This window comes from Gobius niger, assembly GCF_951799975.1.
Source record: "Gobius niger genome assembly, chromosome: 7".
Lineage (NCBI taxonomy): Eukaryota > Metazoa > Chordata > Actinopteri > Gobiiformes > Gobiidae > Gobius > Gobius niger.
In genome coordinates this window covers 38,626,430-38,649,238 of record NC_136858.1, presented here as the reverse complement: position 1 = coordinate 38,649,238, position 22,809 = coordinate 38,626,430, and the positions used below count along the sequence as shown (strand labels likewise).

Genomic DNA, 22,809 nt, shown 5'->3' with positions numbered 1-22,809 from the left:
AACTGAAGAAGATTCAACAAGTTTTTCTTTCTTGTTACAAGAAAAAATAATCATTTTTTTAGCAAATTTATCTGAACAAGAAATGGCTAGATTTTATTTCCTAAAACAAGATTTTTTTTCTCAAGAAAACTTTATTACTTTTTAGGGAAAAAATAAGAACTTATTTCTTAAAGTAAGATATTTTGACTTGCTTAGAATCCACTTTTTGCAGAGCATATTGTGAAAACAGATCATGTAGAATAAACATAACTTTGGTCTAAATGAATAAGAAGTTTCTGTAAGAATGCACTCACGCTTTGTCAGTGCACATTGTGGAAACAGATCATGTAGAATAAACATAACGTATTACTAATAAGAAGTTTCTGTGAGAATGCACTCACGCTGGCAGATGTGGGGGTCCCGGATGTCCCTCTCCGGGTGCTGGTAGAAGAAGGGCCTGCAGCGCTCGCACTGGTGCCCCGTGGTGTTGTGCCCACACTCGTCACAGACGCCTCCGCTCACGTTTCCGGACGCCAGAAACACGGCCATGTCGAAGTGGCAGGAGCCCGAGTGGTGGTTACAGTTACACCCTGAGGGAACATCAGGCACTGTTCAGTAAAAGCTCTGTGGTTTACACTCCAGACCCAGGGAAAAATTTATGAAAAAGTGGCAAAATTGTCGCAAGAAAATGGACAAAAAATTGACGAAAAAATGCCAAAAATATGACAAAAAAATTACAAAATGTGACAAAATGTGACAAAAAAAAAGACAAAAAATTGATAAAAAATTACAAAAATGCAACAAAAAATTGACAAAAAAATTGACGAAAAAATTACAAAAATGTGAAAAAATGTGACCAAAAATTAACAAAAAAATTGATAAAAATATGACCCAAAAAAAGAAAAAGACCCAAAATTGACAAAAAATTGACGAAAAATGACAAAAAAATTACAAAAAAGCAACAAAAAAAATGACAAAAATTTACGAAAAAATGGAAAAAAAAATGTGACAAAAAAATGACAAAAATATGTAAAAATGTGACCAAAAAAACGACAAAAAATTGATAAAAATTGGACAAAAAAATTACACAAAATTGACAAAAAATGACAAAAAAAAATGACAAAAATGTGATAAAAAATTGACGAAAAAATGACAAAAATGTGAAAAAAATGTGACCAAAAATTTACAAAAATGTGGAAAAAAATTGATCAAAAATTTACAAAAATGTGATAAAAATTTGACAAAAAACAAAACAAAAAAATGACAAAACATTTCTGAAAAATGTATGAAAAAGTGGCAAAATTGTCGCAAGAAATGGACAAAAAATTGACGAAAAAATGACAAAAATATGACAAAAAAATTACAAAATGTGACAAAATGTGACCAAAAAAAGTGACAAAAAATTGATAAAAAATGGACAAAAAAAATACAAAAAATTGTCAAAAAATGACAAAAATGTGATAAAAAAATGGACGAAAAAATGACAAAAAAATGACAAAAATGTGAAAAAACGTAACGCAACGAGAGCCTTTTTCCTCATCGACTTTTCAAAACCAAAAGATAAAACGGTACCGATTCTCTTAAACTTTAGTTTAGTGGAATGATATATTTTTTTTAAAGGCATTTGGCATTTTTATTTAGGTGCACCAGGACATAACTTAGCTGCACCACTTTAGAAATGTTTAGAAATAGTTAATATCCTTTTCTGGCTCAGTTCATCCTCCATCTTCGTACATGTTACATAATAATAAATGATGTGGCTTCTTTTTAAAAAGGTGCAGAACTCAAGGATGAAGCAGTGACTTGTATTTTACTCCATTTCAAAATAAGTGTTATATTTACATTTTTATAAGATAAGACATTCCTTTATTGATCTGACAACAGAGACATTCACTTGTTACATTCGGCATTAAATAAGATCAGTCTGGGTGTGCAAAATGGACAGGAAATGTGCAAACAGTTAAATAGTAGAAAGTCCTCAAGTTTAATATTTTGGACAAGTTTAGCTCTTTATTACGCTTCTATAATTTATTTAATTCATGATTGTATTTATTTAATTTATGACTGATGAATAAGTATCTTATAAGGTCCATCTAAAATATCGCATTTGTAACTATTTTAAAAATAAGAATGAAAGTTTTTTTTTTTCATCCTCTTCCTGTTCTTCTCATGGACTGTATTATTAGCCCCATTTCGACAGGACCGGACCGGACCAGACCGGACCAGAGCGGACCGGGTTTGAAGGTGTTTCCACTGCCTAAACTGAACGGCTCCGCTCCCGAAGGGGGGTCCAAACCGCTCCAGCCCCAGTCCACTGCAGCCATGGGGTCTGGACCGGTTTGGGGGGAAAGGGGAGGGGCTTGTCACCATGTGGTCAGGACAATAGTCAGTTTATATATTCAAAGTTTCTTTCTCTTCACAAGGTTCTGTCATGACTGGTTCACAGAAAACATCGACAGTTTTTGCCTTCTCTGCCTAGGCCTGACTTTGATGAGAAACCATTCAATTAAATGATATATTTTCCCTCATATTCATGACAGTATCTACTGCTCAAGAGTGATTTTTACAGTTTTGCCATATATTGTTTCTTATTGCCCAAATGAGAGGAGCGACGCCTCATATCTCTCTCTTTTATTTCTTAATTCACTGTCGAACTAAAAACAATAGGTTTACTTGTTTTGGGCATTTTTGTGATTTTTCTTTTTTCTCAATAACTGTTCCTCTGGAGCTTGAAAACTGTTCAAACACCGGAGCCTCTGTCCCTCCTAATGGTCAAGTGCAGCAGATACAAAGGATGCAGGACTAAAGCTCAGTGATATCAGGCTGTGGTGGTTGCCAGATGCATATGAATGTCCTCGGCCACGCCCATAACCACCCAGACCACTTTACCCTAAAGACACACAAAAATATGAAGTAAGAGGAAACTGAAAGGTTAACTCGTCTGTGATCGTCTCTCTGGGCTCTCGAGACCAGAAGTAACTTTCCCTTTGATCAGGCGTTTGCTCAGAGGCAGCAGCATCGTGGATATTTGCTTTGGGGCCTCGTCTCGGACAATTTACGTTATGCTTAACCCCTTAACTCCCGCCTGAACCGAGCACATTTTCTCCAGTTTGGCTTTACCCCAATCCAAAAGCTTCTGGAAAAAAGGTGAGAAAATAGCAACAAAACTGAGACGAAAACAATGATGGAAATGTGAGAAAAAAGTGACGAAAAAATTGATGAAAAAGTGGCAAAAATGTCACAAAAAATGACAAAAATGTGATAAAAAAAATTGACAAAAAATGACAAAAATGTGAAAAAAATTTGACCAAACATTTACAAAAATGTACAAAAAAAATACAAAAAAAATACAAAAAAAATTCAAAAAAATACAAAAAAAATACAAAAAAAATACAAAAAAAATACAAAAAAAATACAAAAAATTACAAAAATGTGATAAAAAAAATGACAAAAATTGACGGAAAAATTGAAAAAAATGTGACAAAAAATGACAAAAAATTGATAAAAATTTGACAAAAAAATTACAAAAAATTGGCAAAAAATGACAAAAATGTGATAAAAAAATGACAAAAAAAGTTACAAAAATGAGTTGAATACCCAACAAAAAAATGATGGAAAAAAATCTGATGACGTGAGGAAAAAAGATCCTCTCGGTTCAGGCGGGATTAAGAGGTTAACCCTGGAAACAAGACTTAACCTGACCCAAAATGGCCGCACGTTTGAGCCCTGCACCCTGGCACCTTTCAGGCCTCGACCAGCCGCTCTCCACACATTGCTCCTCACAGGACCACGAGGCGACAGACAAACACAGAGGCAGGCGCAGACTCACTCTTGCAGGCGTTGGTGTCGCCTCACAGGACCACGAGGCGACAGACAAACACAGAGGCAGGCGCAGACTCACTCTTGCAGGCGTTGGTGTCGCCTCACAGGACCACGAGGCGACAGACAAACACAGAGGCAGGCGCAGACTCACTCTTGCAGGCGTTGGTGTCGCCTCACAGGACCATGAGGCGACAGACAAACACAGACGCAGGCGCAGACTCACTCTTGCAGGCGTTGGTGTTGCGCCCCTCGGCCGGTCTCCAGGGCAGGTCGTGGTAAAAGTCCTCACAGAGTTCGCAGTTCAGCCCCTCGGTGTTGTGGTTGCACATGCAGTGACCGTGGACCTGCGAGCAGACAACCAGGAAGTGAACCCGCACTCACCACGTCGTAGGGCTGTGCAATTAATCGAAATTCGATTACGATTTCGATTACAACAATAAACGATTACAAAATTAGCATAATCGCAAAAAATCGATTATAATTTTTTTTTTCAATGTTTTTTTTTTTTTTTTTTTTCACGTTTTTTTTTCTAATTTTTTATTTTGGGATTTTTGTCACTTTTTTGCTGGATTTTTGTCATTTTTTTGCTGGATTTTTGTCACTTTTTTGCTGGATTTTTGTCATTTTTTTGCTGGATTTTTGTCACTTTTTTGCTGGATTTTTGTCACTTTTTTGCTGGATTTTTGTCATTTTTTTGCTGGATTTTTGTCACTTTTTTGCTGGATTTTTGTCACTTTTTTGCTGGATTTTTGTCACTTTTTTGCTGGATTTTTGTCATTTTTTGCTGGATTTTTGTCACTTTTTTGCTGGATTTTTGTCACTTTTTTGCTGGATTTTTGTCACTTTTTTGTTGGATTTTTGTCTTTTTTTTGCTGGATTTTTGTCACTTTTTTGCTGGATTTTTGTCATTTTTTTGCTGGATTTTTGTCACTTTTTTGCTGGATTTTTGTCACTTTTTTGATGGATTTTTGTCATTTTTTTGATGGATTTTTGTCACTTTTTTGCTGGATTTTTGTCACTTTTTTGCTGGATTTTTGTCACTTTTTTGCTGGATTTTTGTCACTTTTTTGCTGGATTTTTGTCACTTTTTTGCTGGATTTTTGTCACTTTTTTGATGGATTTTTGTCATTTTTTTGATGGATTTTTGTCACTTTTTTGCTGGATTTTTGTCACTTTTTTGCTGGATTTTTGTCACTTTTTTGCTGGATTTTTGTCACTTTTTTGCTGGATTTTTGTCATTTTTTTTGTTTTTTTGTCATTTTTTTTGATGGATTTTTTTAAAGGCAACACATAATCGTTTGAATAATCGTGATTTCAATAATGACAAAAATAATCGTGATTATTATTTTTTCAATAATCGAGCAGCCCTGTCGTTTGACTTACAGAACAAGAGGTAGATTCTGCTTGAAACGCACAGCTGGCTGGAGAAGTGACCCGGGGCGAAGGGTTTGTTTTTGCAGCTGGAAACACTGGGAACTGGCAGATGTTTACACGAGGCTAAGTGGGAGTCTGAGTTTACAGAAAGCTTTATCTCAGGCTGGATGAGGCTGTCAACACACGCTCAGTCTCACCTCTTAGAATGCAGACCTTTAGATAGGGCTGTGCAATTAATCGAAATTCGATTACGATTTCGACTACAACAGTAAACGATTAAAAAATTAGCATAATCGCAAAAAATGGATTATAATGTTTTTTTTTTCAATTTTTTTTTTCAAATTTTTTTTTTTCAATTTTTTTTTCATGTTTTTTTTTCAAATTTTAAATTTTTGGATTTTTGTCACTTTTTTGATGTTTTTTTGTCTTTTTTTTAATGGATTTTTGTCTTTTTTTGCTGATTTTTTGTCATTTTTTTGCTGGATTTTTGTCTTTTTTTAAATGGTTTTTTGTCTTTTTTTTAATGGATTTTTGTCTTTTTTTGCTGAATTTTTGTCATTTTTTTTGCTGGATTTTTTTTTTTTTTTATGGATTTTTGTCATTTTTTTGCTGGATTTTTGTCATTTTTTTTGCTGGATTTTTTTTTTTTAATGGATTTTTGTCTTTTTTTTATGGATTTTTGTCTTTTTTTGCTGATTTTTTGTCATTTTTTTGCTGGATTTTTGTCTTTTTTTAAATTGATTTTTGTCTTTTTTTTGATGGATTTTTGTCTTTTTTTGCTGGATTTTTGTCATTTTTTTTGCTGGATTTTATTTATTTTTTTATGGATTTTTGTCTTTTTTTAATAGATTTTTGTCATTTTTTTTGCTGGATTATTTTTTTTTGGGGGGGATTTTTGTCTTTTTTTTAATGGATTTTTGTCATTTTTTTGCTGGATTTTTTTCACTTTTGCTGGATTTTTTAAAGGCAACAAATAATCGTTTGAATAATCGTGATTTCAATTATGACAAAAATAATCGTGATTATTATTTTTTCAATAATCGAGCAGCCCTACCTTTAGAAGACTTTTTATTTCTCTGGTCCGCTTTTAAACCTTTGTTACTGTGGGACACCGACATGGGCAAGATCACAGAGACGATTATGATGATTTAGAGTTCACAAAAACTACACTATACACCAGTGATTCACAAATGTGGGTCGTAAAACTCGGAAAAGTAGAATATTGTGAAGAAGTTCATTTATTTCTGTTATTCCAACTTAAAATGTGAAACTAATAGATGATATAGACTCGTGACCTGCAGAGTGAGGAATGTCAATCCTTTGTTTGCTTTAATTGGGATGATTTTGGCTTACAATCTCAGAAGATTGTCACATTTTTGTCATTTTTTTGTCTCATTTTTGTCATTTTTTTTGTCAATTTTTTGTCAATTTTTTGTCAATTTTTTGTCAATTTTTTGTATTTTTTGTCACATTTTTTGTAAATTTTTTGTCATTTTTTTGTCACATTTTTGTCATTTTTTGTCTCATTTTTGTCATTTTTTGTCACATTTTTGTCATTTTTTTGTCTCATTTTTGTCATTTATTTTGTCAATTTTTAGTCAATTTTTTGTATTTTTTGTCACATTTTTGTCACATTTTTGTCATTTTTTTGTCATTTTTTTGTCAAATTTTTGTCATTTTTTTGTCTCATTTTTGTCATTTATTTTGTCAATTTTTAGTCAATTTTTTGTATTTTTTGTCACATTTTTGTCACATTTTTGTCATTTTTTTGTCAAATTTTTGTCATTTTTTTGTCTCATTTTTGTCATTTTTTGTCACATTTTTGTCATTTATTTTGTCAATTTTTAGTCAATTTTTAGTCAATTTTTTGTCACATTTTTGTCACATTTTTGTAAATATTTTGTCACATTTTTGTCACATTTTTGTCATTTGTGTTGGAGGCTTGAAGACGGGTCCAGACTCACCATGCCCTCCCAGGCCCGCCCCACGCCCTCCACGGGGGCGCATTCGGAGGCGTGTCCGTAGCAGAAGCAGTTGCCCCTCACCACCATGTCGTAGATGGAGTAGTAATACTTCTCCTTGATCTCCATGCGAGAGTCCAGCAGGTTGTCTCCGAGCGTGTGGAGCCTCGTGAGCTTCACCCTGAGGTTGGTGATCTTCAGCATGTCTGAAACGAGAACAGGGGAAACACCGTCGCTCATGGTGAAGGGTTTAGGATAAAGGAAACAGCTGTAAACCGTTATGAAAGTTATTAAGATTAGTTTTTAGGAAATCGAGCGCTAAAGGTGAGATTGATGTATTTGTTTGTGAGGGTTTATGAGTTTCTGTGTACCTTGTTCATTCTTTGTAAGGTCATAAAATAAGCGCTTGTATTTTATTATTTTTAATAAAAATACACATGAAAAGTACTCACTCTGTATTCTGGGGCTATAAGGGTCGTCAATCTTAAAGACAGGATCCAAAACTCTGAAGATAACCTGGAAAATGATCAAACACCATTAAATATAAAGCGCTGATTAACCTCTTAACTCCCGCCTGAACCGAGAGGATTTTTTTTCCATAATTTTTTGGTTGGGTATTCAACTCATTTTTGTAACTTTTTTGTCAAATTTTTGTCATTTTTTTATCACATTTTTTTGTCATTTTTTTGTCTTTTTTTTGTCTTTTTTTTGTCTTTTTTTGGTCTTTTTTTGTCATTTTTTAGTCATTTTTTGGTCTTTTTTTGTCACATTTTTGTCATTTTTTTGGTCTTTTTAGTAATTTTTTTTGTAATTTTTTTTGTAATTTTTTGTCAAATTTTTGTCATTTTTTGTCACATTTTTGTCTTTTTTTTATCATTTTTTTTATCATATTTTTTTTATCATTTTTATCCATTTTTTATCCATTTTTTATCCATTTTTTGTCAATTTTTTATCCATTTTTTGTCAATTTTTTATCCATTTTTTGTCAATTTTTTGTCAATTTTTTGTCAATTTTTTGTCAATTTTTTATCACATTTTTGTCTTTTTTTTGTCCAATTTTAGTAATTTTTTGTCAAATTTTGTCAAATTTTGGTCATTTTTTTGGTCATTTTTTGGTCTTTTTTTGTCATTTTTTGTCATTTTTTGTCATTTTTTTTGTCAAATTTTTGTCATTTTTTTGTAATTTTTTTGTAATTTTTTGTAATTTTTTGTCAAATTTTTGTGATTTTTTGTAATTTTTTTGGTCTTTTTTTGTAATTTTTTGTCAATTTTTTATCAATTTTTTGTCACATTTTTGTCACATTTTTGTCTTTTTTTTTTGTCTTTTTTGTCATTTTTTGTCCATTTTTTGTCAATTTTTTGTGACATTTTTGCCACTTTTTCATCACTTTTTTGCCAACGTTTTCTCAATTTTGTCACATTTCCATCATTGTTTTCGTCTCAGTTCTGTTGCTATTTTCACTGCTTTTCTCCAGAAGCTTTTGGATTGGGGTAAAGCCAAACTGGAGAAAATGCTCTCGGTTCAGGCGGGAGTTAAGGGGTTAAAACTGTTTAAATGTGGAACCGCAGGCGGCGTCATCAGTCTGGTCTTTAAACCGCACCTCCCCCTCCGTGGACGGCTCGATGTCGGAGTATCTGGAGTCGCAGATGACGTCGTCCACTTTCCTCATGGGCCCGTGGTAAACGTGCGGGAACGCGCTCTCGCAGTCGTACGCGAAGTACCGGTAAACCTGCCACGATCTGCCGAAATCCGACGAGCGCTCGATCACCATCGCCGCCGGTCGGAAAGTCTGTTAAAAAGACGATGTAAATCACTCTCTGCATCCTTCACAACAACACAATCCGGAAATCTACTTTCAGCTTTATTTTCCTCTGTCACTTATGAATCACCTTAAAGGTCATGATGAGGTGAGTGAAGTGGAACTCTGCCTCCAGGTTCAGCTGGACGGTCACGTTCTCCATACCTAAAGGGAAAAAACATCATTAAAATAGTTTCATGATCGAAGTAAAACTTATATACAGCCGCTGTTCGTTCTACAAAAACGGGCTCTGAAAACAATACATAATGTTAGATATAGAGATCCATCGAATCCACTCTTTATTACATGTAGTTTACAAAATGACAAAAAAATGACAAAAAATTGACCAAAAAAATGACAAAAATTTGACAAAAATATGAAAAAAAAATGACAAAAAATGGACAAAAATGTGACAAAAATTTGATTAAAAAATGACAAAAATGTGACAGAAAAATGACAAAAAAAGACAAAAAAAATGACAAAAAAATGATAAAAATGTGACAAAAAAAATGACAAAAAAATGACAAAAAATGACAAAAAATGACAAAAATATGACAAAAAAATGACAGAAAAATGACAAAAATGTGACAAAAAATTGATTAAAAAATGACAAAAAATGTGACAAAAAAATGACAAAAAAAGACAAAAAAAATGACAAAAATGTGACAGAAAAATGACAAAAAAAGACAAAAAAAATGACAAAAAATGACAAAATGTGACAAAAATGCAACAAAAAAATGACAAAAAAGTTACAAAAATAAGTTGAATACCCAACAAAAAATGTGGCAAAAATGTGATTAAAATTTGACCCAAAAAAATTACAAAAATTTGACAAAAAATATGACAAAAAAATGAGTTGAATACCCAACAAAAAAATGATGGAAAAAAATCTGATAACGTGAGGAAAAAGACCCTCTCGGTTCGGGCGGGAGTGAAGAGGTTAAAGGGGCTGGATGCAGGTGGCCATTTTATACTCACCACTGCCACCTCAGGTCATACGTGTAACTGCAGCTTCTATATTAAGCTCGTGCATGACGGAGCTTTGGACCTGACACCTCTCTGAGTGACAGTGCAGGATTTTAGAGGCAGTTGTGGTGAACAGGTCTGAGCTCATTCTACACATTAGGACATGGAGGAACATGTAGGGGGAGGAAAACACTTTAAACTTTTAAACTCCGTATTCTTTCACCAAAACTCAAGTCCTTTCCTTCCTTTTTTAATCTCTGGCTTAAAAGATGAAGCAATGATCCAAAGAAATACACATTTAACGGAAGTAAATGTACTGCTTCACAGTATCATCCAAGACCTACACTTGGGCATCAGTCACTTTAAATGCTTTTTGTTGCCCTGAGGAAGCCCCACTGGATTAAACCCTCTTCACTTCAGTCATGTGACCCTGGTTTAGGGGCTAATCTCTGACCCCTGACCCCCGTGACCTCTGCGGCGGGAGAGAACGTCACTCGAAGACAGCTCAGAACAAGACGTTATGGAGGCAGGTTTAATTAGAGGGAGCGCGGACGGGAAACGCACTCAGCCCCAAAAAAATGACAAAAAATGACAAAAAAATGATAAAAATGTGACAAAAAAATGACCAAAAATGACAAAAATATGAGAAAAAAAATGACAAAAAAATGACAAAAATGTGACAAAAAATGTGACAAAAAATGACAAAAAATGACAAAAAATGACAAAAAAAATGACAAAAAATGACAAAAAAAATGACAAAAATGTGACAAAAATGTGACAGAAAAATGACAAAAATGTGACAGAAAAATGACAAAAAATGACAAAAAAAATGATAAAAATATTTTAAAAAAAATGACAAAAAATGACAAAAATATAACAAAAAATGACAAAAAAATGATAAAAATGTGACAAAAAAATGACCAAAAATGACCAAAAATGACAAAAAAATGACAAAAATGTGACAAAAATTTGATTAAAAAATGACAAAAAATGTGACAGAAAAATGACAAAAATGTGACAAAAAAATGACAAAAAAAGACAAAAAAAATGACAAAAAATGACAAAAAAATGATAAAGATGTGACAAAAATATGACAAAAAATGACAAAAAATTGATTAAAAAATGACAAAAAATGACAAAAAATGACAAAAAAATGACAAAAATGCAACAAAATGTGACAAAATGTGACAAAAATGCGACAAAAAAAAAAAGACAAAAAAGTTACAAAAATGAGTTGAATACCCAACAAAAAAATGTGGCAAAAATGTGATCAAAATTTGACCCCTGTGACCCCTGCGGCGAGAGAGAACGTCACTCAAAGACAGCTCAGAACAAGACGTTATGGAGGCAGGTTTAATTAGAGGGAGCGCGGACGGGAAACGCACTCAGCCCCGTCATCGTGCCCATCTCGCAGTCCTAAACATACAGTACAGAGCGCCAGAGCGGAGAGGAGGCACTTCAGAGACTCTTTAAAGCCGCTCTGGAGCTTTGCAACCTGCTGTTTGCTCCATTCAGGCAGGACTTCCTCACCGGAGCCGCTCGGAGCCATTTCGCACTTTACCTACATTCACCACACGGCCATTGGTTTGTTAGTGTGCCGTTAGATTAAACTGGTGGCTTGATATTTGTGTTTACTCTGATTTACACATTGCTTTTAATATGAAATGCTAACTCTGGAGTGCCCATAATCAAGTGTATTTATGTTGTGATTTATGTGCACGAACAGTATAGTATATGAAGGTAGGGGGAAAAAAATGACTTTATATTTTAAATCCTTCAAAATGGCCGCCCTGTATTCTTGGCGTTTTCTCAGCGAGTTTCATACGGTCGTCCCAGTGAAGTGTCTGGTTTCTGAAGTGAGCTGTGCAGACTCTTTTTCTTGTTCTCGTGGTACTCTTGGTTCTCGTGGTACTCTCTTGGTTCTCTCTCGCTCCGGCTTGTCAGAGTTTGTGGGATGTGCGTGTCCTCCCTCTCTACAACAGCGTCGTGAAGCTCAATGAGAAAATCATAACAAAAGGCGACTAAATTGAAGAATCGATTTCACTTTTTTGGTTTAAAACGTCTTCATTCATAAACAGTGTTGCCAGTGACTACTTGAAAGAGTAATCCGATTCCTGATTCCTGATTTTTAAAGAAACTAAGCTACATTACAAGTTACTTTATTAGCTCTCTTAAAGTTCACGACAAAAAATCTCGGTTATATCATCACTGTCATAATCTTAAAAAACATAGTATAGTGAGTTTTGAAAACATAATCATATATTCAAATCTCTGTCTGTTGTTCAAGATAATTAATGGTACTGCAGCTTCTCCATTAAAGAAGGGTATTACTCTGAGCTCAGAAATTTCATCTCGAGCCACTTGATCGACTGTTGGGGGCGAGTGTAGGACCCCCCAGTGTAAAACAGCAGCTCCGCTTTCTCCAGTGTGGCGTCAAACAGTGGAATATGTTGCCAACAGAGCTGACCACATGTGTAAATTTTAACACTTTTTCACACCAGGCTAAAAAATGGCTTATTTTAAAACAAACTCGTTCCCATAATGTCCTGTAATTGGTGTGTGTGCAACAGCGTGCAATTAATGCTTTGAATGAATGAAGTGTGTGTTGATTTTAATGCTGTTTTTGAGGAAATGTATTATTCTGTATTAGTATTTTTATGACTTTGTTGACATCAGTCTGCCCAGGGACACAAGTGCTATAACCTGGTACAGCATCTCTCCCTTTGAGGTTAATGTATATTGTACACTGTCCCTGCTCAAATAAATAAATAAACTAAACTAAACTTTATTAGTTACATTAACCAGCTGCCGACATCACCTCCGCCTGGTTATTGAAGTGCATTTTAACATCATCAACAACAAAACTGCCACGGATTTAGAAAAGTCACGTATTTCCTCCTCCTCTGTGGTCGACGTTTATGTCGTGAGTTTCAGGCTGAAAAATGTCAATGTGTCACTCCATGAGGAAAAAAAAGAAAAGGAAAATGACAGCGTATATAGTACCTCACAGTGACTTTGAAAAGTTACTTTAATCTGACTACTGGTCTGGAAAAAGTACTTGTTACTGATAAAAGTAGCCAGATTAGAGTAACTCGTTTCTTAGTAACTCATTACTGGCTTTTAGAGAGAATCTACAATGTAAACAGTCGTGAAAAAACAAAAAAAACAAAGTATAAAAAGTGTTTCCAAAGGTTTGAGTGGTGCAGCAGTAACGTGGGATTGATGTCGTCACGTGTGTGTGGATTGTTTCACTGAAAAACAACCTCAACTGACTTAAAATGGTAGAAAAATGTGTCTCATTTTCAAGATACAAACCGTGACCCAGCTCCCTGAAGCCGGTCACAGACGGGGAAAGACACTGTTCTCACCGTTCTCCGACTGCCACCACGTCTTGAGCCGGTTCGGGGCGAACGTCGTGACCACGTTCTCGATGCGGTGGTTGCTCGTCTGATTGTGCAGCTCGTTGTAGGCGTCGGACGAGTCGCAGACGAAACACTTCTTCTCCTCCTGGAAAAACATCAACGAGAAACGCAAATCAGTCAAACACACAGCAGGGACGGGCGATACCACATTTTTTGGAATCGATACGATACCGATACTTTTGAGGTCTTTTTTGTCGATACTGATACTGATACTGGTCATTTCATATGGGTGAATGTATTTCAATCAATATACATTTCTAAAACTGGTTATTTTATATAATTAACCTCTTAACTCCCGCCTGAACCGAGGGGATCTTTTTCCTCACGTCATCACTTTCTTTTTCCATCATTTTTTTGTTGGGCATTCAACTCATTTATGTCACTTTGTGTCACATTTTTGTCATTTTTTAATCAAATTTTTGTAACTTTTTTTCACATTTCTGTCATTTTTTCGTCAATTTTTCGTGATTTTTTTGTCATTTTTTCGTCCATTTTTTGTCATTTTTTTTGTCAATTTTTAGTCACATTTTTGTCATTTTTTGGTAAATTTTTAGTGATTTTTTTGTAATTTTTTCGTCCATTTTTTGTAATTTTTTCTTCAATTTTTAGTGATTTTTTTGTAATTTTTTCGTCCATTTTTTGTCATTTTTTGTCATTTTTTTTGTCAATTTTTAGTCACATTTTTGTCATTTTTTGGTAAATTTTTAGTGATTTTTTTGTAATTTTTTCGTCCATTTTTTGTAATTTTTTCTTCAATTTTTAGTGATTTTTTTGTAATTTTTTCGTCCATTTTTTGTCATTTTTTTGTCATTTTTTCGTCCATTTTTTGTGGGTTTTTTGTCATTTTTTCGTCACTTTTTGGTCATTTTTTAATTTTTTTTTTTTTTTTCGTCACATTTTTTGTCACATTTTTGTCACATTTTTGTCATTTTTTCGTTATTTTTTCGTCAATTTTTTGTTATTTTTTTGTCATTTTTTGTCACTTTTGGGTCATTTTTTAATCAAATTTTTGTCTTTTTTTGTCACATTTTTTGTCACATTTTTTGTCACATTTTTGTCATTTTTTCGTCATTTTTTGGTCAATTTTTTTATCAAATTTTTGTAACTTTTTTTTCACATTTTTGTCATTTTTTTTTTATTTTTTTGTCATTTTTTCGTCCATTTTTTGTCATTTTTTTGTCACTTTTTCGTCACTTTTTCGTCATTTTTTAATCCATTTTTTGTCTTTTTTTTGTCACATTTTTGTCAAATTTCCATCATTGTTTTCGTCTCAGTTCTGTCGCTATTTTCACACCTTTTTTCCAGAAGCTTTTGGATTGGGGTAAATCCAAACTGGAGAAAATGTGCTCGGTTCAGGTGGGAGTTAAGGGGTTAATAAAATACTGGTTAATTAAACAATACTAATGTGAAATTAAATACATAAACAACATTTAAAATTAATTCTTAAATGACAAACAGAACCTAAACCAGAATGATCAGCCTGGCTCAGTTCTGGACTGTTTTGACTCAGAACAAAGAAATAAATCATCCCTTTGTGTTGATAATCGCGGCCCCGCCTTCCTTTTACATATGCAAATTAGTATCGATACTTTTTACCCAATATCGATGCTTAAAAAGTAGCCGTTTGGCATCGATATATCCGCCCATCCCCAGTACACACTACAAACATCAACGTCCAGCTTCTTTATTTCTTCTGGAAACCCTTTGAGGAGCCCACACAGACACAGGGGGGTAGAGATAAGACCCGGGGCGGATTCCGGGGGCAGCGGACAGACACGGGGGGTAGAGATAAGACCCGGGGCGGAGGATTCCTCAGATTCCACTGTCAAGATAAGAGACTTTAGGGTCAAGGGACGAGGAGCCGATTATCAGGAGACGACTTCAGTGACCGCCTTACGAAGGTCAACAGAGGCTTTCATCAAACGCTCACATTCAACAGTAAACGATTACAAAATTAGCATAATCGCAAAAAATCGATTATAATTTTTTTTTTTCAAATTTTTTTTTTCAAATTTTTTATTTTTGGATTTTTGTCTTTTTCTGCTGGATTTTTGTCATTTTTTTGATGGATTTTTGTCACTTTTTTGATGGATTTTTGTCATTTTTTGATGGATTTTTGTCTTTTTTTTGCTGATTTTTTGTCTTTTTTTGATGGAATTTTTGTCACTTTTTTGATGGATTTTTGTCACTTTTTTTAATGGATTTTTGTCACTTTTTGATGGATTTTTGTCACTTTTTTGATCGATTTTCTTCTTTTTTCTACTGGATTTTTGTCACTTTTTTTGCTGGATTTTTGTCACTTTTTTTAATGGATTTTTGTCACTTTTTTTAATGGATTTTTGTCACTTTTTGATGGATTTTTGTCACTTTTTTGATCGATTTTCTTCTTTTTTCTGCTGGATTTTTGTCACTTTTTTGATGGATTTTTGTCACTTTTTTGATGGATTTTTGTCACTTTTTTGCTGGATTTTTGTCTTTTTTTTAATGGATTTTTTTTTTTTTGCTGGATTTTTGTCTTTTTTTTTGCTGGATTTTTGTCTTTTTTAATGGATTTTTGTCACTTTTTTGATGGATTTTTGTCTTTTTTTTAATGGATTTTTGTTTTTTTTTGCTGGATTTTTGTCTTTTTTTTGCTGGATTTTGTCTTTTTTAATGGATTTTTGTCACTTTTTTGATGGATTTTTGTCTTTTTTGATGGATTTTTGTCACTTTTTTGATGGATTTTTGTCTTATTTTTAATGGATTTTTTCGACTTCAGTGACCGCCTTACGAAGGTCAACAGAGGCTTTCATCAAACGCTCACATTCACCGGGACTTTCCACCTTTATCTCACTGGTTTGAAGAAGTGGAACTCAAATGATAGAGTCACAGACAGTGTGGCCTTGAACGCACCACATCTCACAGACTTCAGTGTGTTCTCATGATTACAGCCAAGTGCAATTAAACAGGAGAGATTTACGGAGGGAGGAAGGTTTGGGGAGAGCGAGGAGGCATTAATTAGAACTTACTTCCTTTTACAGAACGGACTAAATACTTTGAACCGTGATTGAAGCCGGCTGAGCGCAGTAAAGCAGCTCATATATACAGAGACACATTCATCATCATAACATAAACTTCCACCAGATTTGGAAACTAACAAGATGCTTTCAGTCTGTAAATCCGGAGCATGTTTGTAAAGCTGCGACTTCAGGATGAGCAGGTTTTATTTATTAATAAGACTCCGGGGAGGAAGGATGCAAAGCTCTGCCGTTTTCAAACTGCGCTTTCAACTCCAGGTGTATCATTTGTCCTTTGCATTTGACGTAGGGCTGTGCAATTAATCGAAATTCGATTACGATTTCGATTACAACAGTGAACGATTACAAAATTAGCATAATCGCAAAAAATCTATTATAATTTTTTTTTTCAATTTTTATTTTTATTTTTTTCATTTTTTTTCTTCATTTTTTTTTTCAAATTTATTTTTTCAAATTTTTAATTTTTGGATTTTTGTCTTTTTCTGCTGGATTTTTGTCATTTTTTTTATGGAATTTTGTCACTTTTTTGATGGATTTTTGTCTTTTTTTAATGGATTTTTGTCATTTTTCTGCTGGATTTTTGTCACTTTTTTGATGGATTTTTGTCATTTTTCTGCTGGATTTTTGTCTTTTTTTTGATGGATTTTTGTCATTTTTTTGATGGATTTTTGTCACTTTTTTGATGGATTTTTGTCTTTTTTTAATGGATTTTTGTCATTTTTCTGCTGGATTTTTGTCACTTTTTTGATGGATTTTTGTCATTTTTCTGCTGGATTTTTGTCTTTTTTTTGATGGATTTTTGTCATTTTTTTGATGGATTTTTGTCATTTTTTTGATGGATTTTTGTCTTTTTTTTTAATGGATTTTTGTCACTTTTCAGCTGGATTTTTGTCACTTTTTTGATGGATTTTTGTAATTTTTTTTATGGATTTTTGTCACTTTTTTGATGGATTTTTGTCACTTTTTTACTGGATTTTTGTCATTTTTCTGCTGGATTTTTGTCTTTTTTTGCTGGATTTTTGTCTTTTTTTTTGCTGGATTTTTGTCTTTTTTCTGCTGGATTTTTGTCTTTTTTTTAATGGATTTTTGTCTTTTTTTTTAATGGATTTTTGTCATTTTTTTGATGGATTTTTGTCTTTTTTTTAAATGGATTTTTGTCATTTTTTTGATGGATTTTTGTCTTTTTTTTGATGGATTTTTGTCATTTTTTTTGCTGGATTTTTGTCTTTTTTTTGCTGGATTTTTGTCTTTTTTTTGATGGATTTTTGTCATTTTTTTTGCTGGATTTTTGTCTTTTTTTTTGCTGGATTTTTGTCTTTTTTCTGCTGGATTTTTGTCTTTTTTTTAATGGATTTTTGTCTTTTTTTTTAATGGATTTTTGTCATTTTTTTGATGGATTTTTGTCTTTTTTTTAAATGGATTTTTGTCATTTTTTTGATGGATTTTTGTCATTTTTTTGATGGATTTTTGTCTTTTTTTTAATGGATTTTTGTCATTTTTTTGATGGATTTTTGTCTTTTTTTTGATGGATTTTTGTCACTTTTTTGATGGATTTTTTAAAGGCAACAAATAATCGTTTGAATAATCGTGATTTCAATTATGACAAAAATAATCGTGATTATTATTTTTTCAATAATCGAGCAGCCCTAGTTTGACCTTCTTTCTTCTTGCACTTCAGGGCAGACGTTCAGGAGCCGAGGGAAACCACAGAGCGGCTCCTGGTGAGGGAACTCAAAGTGACTCTGAAGGGACTGATTTACTCCAGGCTCCGTCATCTCTCTTTGCCTTTCACAGACATGGACACAAAGCACTTTACATAAGACCATTTATTTCTACATTTGCTCCATGGATTGTGATGGTAAAGCTGCATAATAGCCACAGCTGCCCTTTGGGACAGTCTGACAGAAACACGGCTTCACACAGACGTTATCAAACTCTCAAACCGTCCCAGACCTCACACACGAGTGACTGAGGGAACAGACTTTAGCAGCTCGGTGTCTCCGCCTGGTCTGGCACAGGAGGAGGCAACATCAGGCCCGGGGGCCAAACCCAGCCCTGCAGCCACAACCTCTGGCCCCGAGATGAATTTGAGAAATATTATTACACAAATCAGAGATCAAAAACCTCTCTATTAGAGCTGGGCAATTAAAAAGACAAAACAACAACTTGATTTACGATTCGATTAGAAAAAATCCATAGGTCGGCTCTGCACATTTGTACAGTAGGACCGTCTTCCTCTGAGCAGAGCTAAAAAAAAACCAATTTTTTTTGAAAATATGAATTGATTTGACCTCCCAACTCGATTCTTAAATCAAATGGATTTTTCCCCCAGCCCTACTCTTCATATATTTGTTATTTCCTGGCAAAACACCCAATGAAGCAGGGACGGGCGATACCACATTTTTTGGAATCGATACGATACCGATACTTTTGTGGTCATTTTTCTCTATACCGATACTGGTCATTTCATATGGGTGAAAACTGGTTATTTAATATAATTAATAGTAAATTAAAGTGATATTACTTTAATTGGTTAATTAAACAATGTTAATGTGAAATTAAATACTTAAACAAAGTTTAAAACTAATACTTTAATGACAAACAGAAAGGCTGGTTTAGTTCAATCCTTTGCTGCTGTGACTGTTTTGGCTCAGAACAAAGATGTAAATCATCCTTTTATGTTAAAAATTGCTGCCATACCTTCTTTTTATTATGCAAATTAGTATTTACACTGCAAAAAGTATTTAACTAGATCAGTATAAACATCTCAATTTGAGCATAATAATCCAGATTTTAGTTGTTTTGACTAGTTAAGAAGTTGTTGGGCATTTGTCCTGGATTATTTCACACTTATTTCACATTACAACACTGGCATTTGTAGAAAAAGCTGCTGCACTTTTACACCTGTGAGGTTTGGGCTCTGGGTGTTTTGGTAAAGAAGAAACTCGTCCCTCAAAACAGAGGCAAAAAAATGAGAAGTGAGAAGAAAATGAGGATGTAAACGCAACAAAAAAAAACGCTAAAAAGTGACCAAAAAAAGGGTCAAAAATGACAAAAACTCAACAAAAGAGCGACAAAAATCCAGAAAAAAAAAAAAAAAATTCCAGATAAAAAAGACAAAAATCCAAAAAAAAAAAAAAAAAAAATCCAGCAAAAAAAAAGACAAAAATCCAGCAAAAAAACAAAAAAATCCAGCAAAAAAAGACAAAAATCTAGCAAAAAAACAAAAAAATCCAGCAAAAAAAAAGACAAAAATCCAGCAAAAAAAGACAAAAATCCAGCAAAAAAAAGACACAAATCCAGCAAAAAAAGACAAAAATCCAGCAAAAAAAAAGACAAAAATCCAGCAAAAAAATGACAAAAATCCAACAAAAAAAGACAAAAATCCAACAAAAAAAAGACAAAAATCCAACAAAAAAACAAAATAATCCAGCAAAAAAAAAAGACAAAAATTCAACAAAAAAAAGGACAAAAATCCTTACCTTTTTTACCCATTTTCTTTGCCTATTTTCCCCCATTTTTGACACAAAAGACACAAACCTGCCTCCCCTGGTCTCGCACCAAAGAGCATCCTGGACACATGAACCACCTCAGGGAGGAGCCTCCAGCGGGCCCCAGAGTCAGGACCAAACGCAGTGAGGCTCTGTTTCAACTAAGATGTGAGACAGGCCTCGACTTTCCCTCCCCAGGCTCCAGATGCTGCTCTTTCACCGTGAACATGAGAGAGAAGTGTTTCATCTGCACTCCTGCTTTAATGAGAACAATGACTGTTTGTGCTGACGTTTTATGGACTGATCTGCCTTCATGTAAGTCTGTGCCACAGTGAAGCACTTTGAACCGGACTATTGTATCATCTCACCTCCAGATGTGGAGTCAGGAACACGGTCAGGCCTCAGAGGAACCTTCTCTGGAGCTTCACAGTTTGTTTCATGATTTCAGGTTAAAACATTCCTCCATCTCCTTGTCGTTCTCAAACCTCTGAGCCTTAAGTGTGTTTGCTTTTCGGGGGTAGATCTTCACAGGAAATGTCCCAGACGCAAACGACCCCCCTGCCCCCCCCCGCCTCGAATACCAGCCCGGGCGCGGGGCGGGGAGGGGGCTGTTTATTAGCCTGTTTGTGTGATGCGTCTCACACAAACAAAAGAAAACAGCTGGAGCCGAGGTCTGAGCCGTGATTCAGCCTTTTCTCTGTAAACAATGGAGCCCAGATGTGGACCAGATGTGGAGGCGGGACCAGACGTGAGCTCAGACTGAAGCGTACGGGCTGGTCCTGAGTGAAAACGGCCGCGGGCGACGCTGGTTCATTTCCTGCAGTGCATTTTTAAACTCGTCTTATACAGTCAGAACAAACAGCGGCGTTTCCTCATTTAAAGTCAGTGTTTTTAAACAAACGAATATCGAGCATTGGCTTAAATGACTTGAATTGAGGAAATGTATCTTGTTTTGAGCGGTTTTCACTCATTTAGACACTTTTCCTGATCGGACCGAGTTTGCTTTGCTTGTTTGAGGACATTTCAGACCAGTTCTAGGGTAAATCTCACTTGAAATAAGAAAGTAAAGTTGCCAATGAGATGAGACCAATTTTCTTTCCCCATTGGCAAAGAAAATGACCTGAAATAAGGACGAAATGTATCGAAACGAGTCAGAAACATCTCAGAACAAGTGAAATAATCCGGGACAAATGCCCAACAACTTCTTAACCAGTCAAAACAACTAAAATCTGGATTATTGTGCTGAAATTGAGATGTTTATACTGATCTAGTTAAATACTTTTTGCAGTGTGGAGCCGACCGACCAATCAGAGCAGCTCCTGAACGTCACGTTGTTGCGCCTTTGTTTTGTAGTTTTTAACGCTCCGTATGCTTGTGTTCTTAAGTGTTTCTGACATAAACGACAGAAGTCATTACCTGGTTTTGCGCCTGGGGGCGGGGGTGGATGTTGGGGGGTGGCCCGGGCCTTCAAGGTGAGGGGGGGGGCGGGGGCGGGGGGAGGAGGACGGACGAACGGGTTGGGGGTGTGGGGGGCTGTGGGTCTCGGAGTGTCAATGTAATGACGACGTATGATCACACAGGATTATATCCCTTTAATTTAGTTCTGTTTTACTTTTCCATCCAATCACGTAATCCTTCCTCCCCATGTGTATCCCATCTTTCTCTTCTGTTGTGTCCTGTGTCCTTATCACTTGTGTAATTGTGCACTTTGTATCTTATATACTCATCACTTAATAAAAAAAAAAAAAAAAAAAAAAGAAGTCATTTCCTGAACTCCGTGTGGCAGGAGCGCCATCGTTAACGTCCCAATGACACAACTTTCTTATCACTGTTTCTGTCGTCACATCCGCCATGCTCTCATTGGCTGCTGCGCTTCGGTTTTCCCACATTAGTCCCGCCTCCAGCAGCAGCTTTTCTACGACAGGGTCGCCAGACTAGTCTCCTGTTTATTCATTAATAAACATCGGAGATTAGTCTGGCTGCCAGGCTAGGAACATGTAGGGGGAGGAAAATACATCATTTTAACATTTTTAAACTCCGTACAGTCCCTTTAATATTGACGAGCAGCTAATGCTCTGAATAAGTCGTCCTCCTTTCAGACCTTTACATGAGTTTGAACATATTTTTGTTTATTCATGTTCCATGATTCTGTTCAGAAATCATGTTTAGTTCAGCTCCATTTATCCTGCAGTCTCAGATTATATTAGTAGGTAAATATTATCTTTAATAGAGCCGGGTGATGTGGCCTAAAATCTCTATCGCGGTATAAAAACTGAAATATATTTGACGATATAATTGACAATTGACAAATTACTTCAAAATCCCAGCCTTACGCCTGTTGGGAAGATTAATGCAAAGATATTTCACTCTATATTTATTTTACCTGCCCCTGTGTCCTACACAGTCAATGTTTATGCTGATCTGATGGAGCTGAGGTTAATATCAATTACATCGTATTACAGTTTTGTTTCTCATCGTAAGACAGACACCATCCATCAGGACCGGAAATGCGACGTCATATACGAAATCCCACGCCTATCATGCAATAAAACATATGTGGGGGAGACGGGGCGATCATTCAGCACACGAAAGAAAGAACACCAGAAGGAACAAGCACTGCAAGAAAATCTCAGATCAGCCACATCAGACCACTGTGAGAGGGAGAACCACAGCATGAACTGGGACAACGCCAGGGTCACCCGTGCCCAAAGTAAAAAGTACCACACTGTCCTGTTCTAACCCAGACATTATTTAAAATTCTAAAACATCAAACAGCGATGCTTATGTTGCCCGGGCTTACACTCGTATCAGCAAGTCAAATGTAATTCTGTAACGACACTTTAATGCCACAAACACAAAGAGAAACTTTTGATTCAACAATTTGTGAGAAACTGACATAAAACGTGGGGACATTTTTTAGCAGAACCTGCAGCTGAATGTGTTTTGTATAATATGATAACCATGTGCTGTGTCCGATG

The 22,809-nt window shown here is 34.9% G+C and overlaps 1 protein-coding gene across 1 annotated transcript in view; it reads right to left on the bottom strand.

Moving 5' to 3' along the window:
• The window catches only part of lamb1a (laminin, beta 1a), a 112,782-nt gene that overhangs the window by 89,770 nt on the left and 203 nt on the right, over window positions 1–22,809 (bottom strand). The window contains exons 2-8 of the mRNA XM_079560563.1: window positions 13,270–13,408; window positions 9,027–9,100; window positions 8,738–8,926; window positions 7,589–7,652; window positions 7,140–7,342; window positions 4,025–4,145; window positions 381–569 (exon numbers count right to left, since the gene is read on the bottom strand). Coding sequence (XP_079416689.1) covers window positions 381–569; window positions 4,025–4,145; window positions 7,140–7,342; window positions 7,589–7,652; window positions 8,738–8,926; window positions 9,027–9,100; window positions 13,270–13,408 — 979 coding nt within the window. The remainder of the gene's footprint in view (window positions 1–380; window positions 570–4,024; window positions 4,146–7,139; window positions 7,343–7,588; window positions 7,653–8,737; window positions 8,927–9,026; window positions 9,101–13,269; window positions 13,409–22,809) is intronic.